Raw genomic sequence first — 7,437 nt, 5'->3', positions numbered from 1 at the left:
TATCAAAGCGCAAAATGACGTGGGTTAAGTGTAGAACTGATCTTAGCTAAGGTTAATATACCTAAATCTACTTAAGCTTTCAAATAAGGAAATAAAATTAGCTAATGGGATGGTTAACTAGATGAATTGTTAATAAAAAGATGGTTAGGCATAAACACGGAAACTGGACAAACATCAATTGTATCCTTACTGAGTAGGTTTTAAGCACAGTTAAAAAGTGGTGTTCTACTCGAGAAATTATACGTTATTAAATTATCCTAAGGAGCAAGTGAACCTTGGTTTATAATAAATTTATCATTTAACCAGTTAGGAGGGGAAATTCTTAATGTAGACTTTGCTTAATGTTAGTTGTACTGATCTAGAATTGTACGAGGAATTGTCTTAAAATAGGAGAATACCTGAAATATTGATAATTTCTCTACTACCAAGTTATGATGCTAGGAAGACTTTGAGTGTCCTGGAGGTCAGGAATTACCTAAGATATACGGAATAAGATCAAGTCCAGATAGAATTGAAATAGGATTAAGTAAAAATCGATAGTGTTAGATTGCTATCAATTAGTTTGATACTTAACATAATTTTCATTGAATAAAATGAGTTTAAACTTAAATATTGAAGATTATTTGTTAGGAATTTTCGAAAGGGTTAGACAAACCTTATACATATTATAGTGAAAAGTGATACATGAGAGTTAATCGATGTTGCAGATTTTATTAACCCCTGCTAATAAAGTAGAATTTGTTTTAAATTTGAAGATTGAGTTTTGAGCAAAACTAAATTAAGGGATTTTATCAAAGAGCAAAATGAACGTGGGTTAAGTGTAGAACTGATCTTAGCTAAGGTTAATATACCTAAATCTGCTTAAGCTTTCAGATAAGGAAATAAAATTAGCTAATGAGATGGTTAACTAGATGAATTGTTAATAAAAAAATGGTTAGGCATAAATACAGAAACTGGACAAACATCAATTGTATCCTTACTGAGTAGGTTTTAAGCACAGTTAAAAAGTGGTGTTCTACTCGAGAAATTATATGTTATTAAATTGTCCTAAGGAGCAACTGAACCTGGGTTTATGATAAATTTATCATTTAACCAGTTAGGAGGGAAATTCTTAATGTAGACTTTGCTTAATGTTAGTTGTACTGATCTAGAATTGTACGAGGAATTATCTTAAAATAGGAGAATACCTGAAATATTGATAATTTCTCTACTACCAAGTTATGATGCTAGGAAGACTTTGAGTCTCCTAGAGGCCAGGAATTACCTAAGATATACGGAATAAGATCAAGTCCAGATAGAATTGAAATAGGATTAAGTAAAAATCGATAGTGTTAGATTGCTACTTAACATAAATTTTATTGAATAAAATGAGTTTAAACTTAAATATTGAAGATTTTTTGTTAGGAATTGTCGAAAGGGTTAGACAGACCTTATAAGTATTATAGTGAAAAGTGATACATGAGAGTTAATCGATGTTGCAAATTTTATTAACCCCCTGCTAATAAAGTAGAATTTGTTTTAAATTTGAAGATTGAGTTTTGAGCAAAAATAAATTAAGGAATTTTATCAAAGCGCAAAATGAACATGGTTTAAGTGTAGAACTGATCTTAGCTATGGTAAATATACCTAAATCTGCTTAAGCTTTCAGATAAGGAAATAAAATTAGCTAATGGGATGGTTAACTAGATGAATTGTTAATAAAAAGATGGTTAGGCATAAACACGGAAACTGGACAAACATCAATTGTATCCTTACTGAGTAGGTTTTAAGCACAGTTAAAAAGTGGTGTTCTACTCGAGAAATTATACGTTATTAAATTGTCCTAAGGAGCAACTGAACCTGGGTTTATAATAAATTTATCATTTAACCGGTTAGGAGGGGAAATTCTTAATGTAGACTTTGCTTAATGTTAGTTGTACTCATCTAGAATTGTACGAGGAATTGTCTTAAAATAGGATAATACATGAAATATTGATAATTTTTCTACTACCAAGTTATGATGCTAGGAAGACTTTGAGTCTCCCGGAGGTCAGGAATTACCTAAGATATACGGAATAAGATCAAGTCCAGATAGAATTGAAATAGGATTAAGTAAAAATCGCTAGTGTTAGATTGCTACTAATTAGTTTGATACTTAACATAATTTTCATTGAATAAAATGAGTTTAAACTTAAATATTGAAGATTATTTGTTAGGAATTGTCAAAAGGGTTAGACAGACCTTATAAGTATTATAGTGAAAAGTGATACATGAGAGTTAATCGATGTTGCAGATTTTATTAACCCCCTGCTAATAAAGTAGAATTTGTTTTAAATTTGAAGATTGAGTTTTGAGCAAAAATAAATTAAGGGATTTTATCAAAGCGCAAAATGAACGTGGGTTTAGTGTAGAACTGATCTTAGCTAAGGTTAATATACCTAAATCTACTTAAGCTTTCAGATAAGGAAATAAAATTAGCTAATGGGATGGTTAACTAGATGAATTGTTAATAAAAAGATAGTTAGGCATAAACACGGAAACTGAACAAACATAAATTGTATCCTTACTAAGTAGGTTTTAAGCACAGTTAAAAAGTGGTATTCTACTCGAGAAATTATACGTTATTAAATTGTCCTAACGAGCAACTAAACCTGGGTTTATAATAAATTTATCATTTAACCGGTTAGGAGGGGAAATTCTTAATGTAGACTTTGCTTAATGTTAGTTGTACTAATCTAGAATTGTACGAGGAATTGTCTTAAAATAGGAGAATACATGAAATATTGATAATTTCTCTACTACCAAGTTATGATGCTAGGAAGACTTCGAGTCTCCTGGAGGTGGAGGTCAGGAATTACCTAAGATATACGAAATAAGATCAAGTCCAGATATAATTGAAATTGGATTAAGTAAAAATCGATAGTGTTAGATTGCTACTAATTAGTTTGATACTTAACATAATTTTTATTAAATAAAATGAGTTTAAACTTAAATATTGAAGATTATTTGTTAGGAATTGTCGAAAGGGATAGACAAACCTTATAAGTATTATAGTGAAAAGTGATAGAGGAGAGTTAATCGATGTTGCAGATTTTATTAACCCCTGCTCCCGAGTTATAAAGAGGAAGGGAAACAAGTGTAAGGTAAGTAAAGTAGTTTCACTTTCACTCCTAGTCGTGCTCCCGAGTTTTTAAAAGAAACGAAAACAAGTGATATGTAAATTTAGTATAATTTCATCCCAAAACTTTCACTCCAAAAATGAGATGAAAATACTTTATCTCCTAATCACTTACTTCCTTTCCTATAAAAAACTCGGGAGTAAGAGCTAAATATTATTGTAGATAACTCCACGGATATTAAAATATACAAAAACATGTTAATAGATAATTATTAACTCTTTTAAGAGTAATATGGTAAGGCTCTTAATAAGTAGATAATGATATTTCCTTTTGACTATTCCGCTACAATTCAGAGACAAAATATGTAGAACTTTGAACTATTATAGAGATCGAACAAAAGGTTTTGTTTTGCCTTACTAAGATAGATTTGATTAGTTAAAAGTTGAATACTCAAAGTACTGAAAGGCATTTTTACCAAACATGAAGAATAAGTTCAAACTAATAATTCACAAAATTAATGTTATTTAAAATTTAAATACTCTCTCACGAAGGTGGTTGTTTTGATTATGTTTTGATTCATCCTTTGTTTGTAGATGATTAATTTCAACAAGTCTCTACTATACTTTTCTCCGAACACTACGGAAACCGTGCGTGCTGATTTTATCGCCTCCCTGGAAATGAAAACAACCAATGCAATAGAAACATATTTGGGTCTGCCGGTGATTGGGGGTTAAAATAAAAAAAGCTTATTCAGGCCTATAAAAGATAAAATATGGGTAAAAAATTTCACAGGCAGGGAAGGAAATTCTTCTAAAAGCGGTTGTTCAAGCAATGCCAACATACTCTATGTCTTGCTTTAGAATACCAGAAGGCCAATGTCAAGAGATTGAAAAAATGATAGCTGGCTATTGGTGGGGGTCTTTCCAATCAAGAAAGAAAATACATTGGAGATCATGGAAGAAGATAAGTATACCAAAAAGTGAGGGTGGACTGGGGTTCAGAAATTTACACAATATAACCAAGCGTTGTTAGCTAAACAAGCATGGAGGATATTAACAAATCCGACATCTCTCATCTCACAAGTCCTACAAGCTAAGTATTTCGCAAACTCAAGTTTTTTGGAAGCAAGGGAGGGAAGTTGTGCATCTCTGACCTGGAGAAGTATAGTCTGGGGTAAAAGCTTGCTAGTTATGGGTTTAAGAAGACGCATTGGAAACGGACAAAGTACTTTGGCTTTTAAAGATCCTTTGTTACCAAGACCACCTTCATTTCTACCTATAACCCGTGGTTTGCACGAAGAAATGAAAGTCTCTGATTTCTTTCAACAACCGGGTTTATGGAATAATGAACTTATTCGTCAACCTTTTCTAGTTCCGGACTCCGAGCTTATACTACAAATTCCACTCAGCCCCTATGATCATTCAGATTCATGGTGTTGGCATTATACGAGGATTGGATACTATTCTGTTAGAAGTGGATATAATTTGGCTATAAGTTTGGATAGATCAGGTACATCAACGTCAGCTAATGTGCTTTCTGCATGGGGGAAATAATTTTGGGCAACAAAAATTCCACGTAAAATGCTTCTATTTGGATGGCGAGGCTTTCATGAAATATTAGCGACATCGAAAGGATTATATCGCAGAAGGGTGTCGTCCCACAGTAATTCACAAATGCTCATGCGATCTTTTGGTGCCCTTTTGCACAAGAAATGTGGAAGCTTACATATGTCTATTGTTATTTCCTAATTTCTGATGGTAATAATGATAAAATCGAAGTTGTGATTTGTTTGTGGACATTTTGTACTACTTTTATAATGAGTGGCTGATTATGATTATTAGGTAAAATGTATTCGATAATTTCTCTTATGTTTGGATCCTTCTCATTTTGTTTAGAAATCTAATTTTGATTATATATTTAATTTCAAGTTATCCCTCAGCTGGTGTTCTCTTTCCTGCTCTGCCCACAGTTGGTAATATTGTCATAGGCCACATAAATTGTTTAGAAACAATTAGGGTATGGTCACAGGTGTTGTTTTTAATTTATGGCTGCTAGCAAAAAAGACTATAATTTATTTTTTCCACCCAGATGGCACAGTGAGTCGGTTACTAAATTTATGTTTTCTGCATTAACTCTATTATATGTTAGTGATATGTAATCTAATTTTGTACACTTTAAGGACAATCGAATTTTATGCCAAAGCGTATCAAATTTTATTTCTAATTTAAAGGTTAAAAGTTAATATAAATTATATGATTAATAAAGTTAATATAAATTATATGATTAATAAAAGTTAATAGATATTTAAATTTTAAATATGATTAATAAATAATTTATTATTAGTGAGATTCTAACCAAAGGTAATCCCTTTGGTTAAGATTTTATTAGTCTAAATTTAATTTCATTTAGGTATTCTGTACTATTTTATTTAAATTAGAGTCATATAAAGTTGTGTTGATCTGCTTGTGTCCTATTAGTGAGATTATCTACATATTAATTTTTTTTTTGTCTAATTAAAATTTTGATTAGACATTTATGTTTTTCATTTTGATTTATGTTCATCCATTTTCTAATAAAAATTTAGTATTGGATATAATTTTCTTACTTATGTTAATGCATTCCTTTTGTTTTGTTTGTTCTTATGTTCAGGATGATTGGAAAAGATTATAAGAGCATGATGAAGGACCTTGGAATAGAAGACTATTACCTAGAATTTTGAGGACATGGAGGATTTCCTTTTTCCATCATAAGACACTAGTTTTCTTTCATAATTTTGTTTAAGAGTTACGTTAGAAAGCACTCTTTTTCCCCGCTGAGTTTTTTTCCCATTGAGTTTTACTCTTGCGGGGTTATAACGTGCCATTTTTATTGTAGGGTAATCTTTTCAGACTTTAAGTTTTATTATCTAAATTTTCGGGCATGACTTTCAGTTAGATAATAAGCTTTTTGAATGAAAGATTTCACTCTCAAAAGACTATTGTACTTTGGATATAAGTCAATAATGAAACCGTTTTCTCCGGTCAAACAAAAAAAAATTTGTAAAACCCTGCGGGTTTTTTAAAAATTAACCCATTCATTTTGTGGTTTTAAACCAGTTGGGTTATAAACCCTTCATTTATCGGTTTTAAATGAGTCGGATTATTCGGCCTAAAAAAGAATTGGTTTTAATTTGGTTAGCGAGTTGAACGGGTTTATATTCACCCCTACTAGTTACTATTAATATCATCATATACATAGGTAGAAAAAGGGTTGTCACGTATAGGGATGCTCGCGGTTCAGTTTAGGCGATTTAAAAGTAAAATCGTTATCCAATCTATTTAGTTTGTATTTAAATTTTTTTAATCCAAGTTTAAATTTTATCGGATTAAATTAATTAAAATTTTAATCGTTTTGAATCGGTTTGTATCGACTAAAATGTAAATATATTATTTTTATAATTTGTGTCTTTGTGTAAGGGTATTTTGTCTCCTTTGAAAAATATCAAGGATTTGAATTTTTGTACTAATGAGTCATTTGTTTTGAACCGGATAAACCGTAATATGAATTAACCGTGCGTTAAGTTTGTTTAGACACAAATTTTGAGAAGCTAAATCATCCAGATTTTTATAAGTAATATTGTCAAACAATCCCGATCTAATGATTTATTTATACAACACAAATTTCCTAACCTCCTTCTATACACTCTAAATATAAAAATTAAATAAATTATAATAAATATAGTTAAATAAGATTCTATGTGAAAATTAATAAACTCAAATTACATTATGGATAATTAACACGTAAAATCTTAATCCAGTTCATTTAGTTCGATTTTAATAATTTTTAACATAATTAAAATACGCGTTAAATTTGGACTAGGATCGATTCGGGTTGGATGGGTCGGTTAGGTTGGATTTACAAATCAGGGGACACCCCTGCTCACGGTATGATCTTTATGTAATAAAAAGACACGAATTCATCGTTAATCTGCAATTTTTCACTTTTAGGTATGGACCATTTATTTAATATTGTGATTTTTTTTGTCATATCTCAGTTAATTAATTACTTCAACTTTTGAATAATTATCAATTAACTTGAATTATTATTGCTACATTACTTTCTAATTTAATTAGTGACTGTGTTTTTATTTAGTGACCTGAATATCAATTGATTCAGATGATATATTGTTAGAGATGTGAATTTTATATACCTTAGATAGATGTGTGTTTTAATTTAGTGACCTGGATATTAATTGATTCAGATGATATATTGCTAGAGATGTGAATTTTATATATCCTAGGTAGATGTGTATTTTAATTTAGTGACCTGGATATTAATTGATTCAGATGATATATTGTTA

General features: G+C 30.4%; 1 protein-coding gene across 1 annotated transcript; it reads left to right on the top strand.

Annotated features, from left to right (window-relative positions):
* Positions 1-4,288: 4,288 nt before the first annotated feature.
* Positions 4,289-4,651, top strand: LOC141673557 (uncharacterized). The gene has a single exon (XM_074480309.1). It carries the CDS (start codon positions 4,289-4,291, stop codon positions 4,649-4,651), a length of 363 nt encoding a protein of 120 aa, XP_074336410.1.
* Positions 4,652-7,437: the final 2,786 nt, after the last annotated feature.

The sequence above is a fragment of the Apium graveolens genome, chromosome 7, assembly GCF_009905375.1.
Source record: "Apium graveolens cultivar Ventura chromosome 7, ASM990537v1, whole genome shotgun sequence".
NCBI lineage: Eukaryota > Viridiplantae > Streptophyta > Magnoliopsida > Apiales > Apiaceae > Apium > Apium graveolens.
This window is presented reverse-complemented; position numbering and strand designations above follow the sequence as displayed.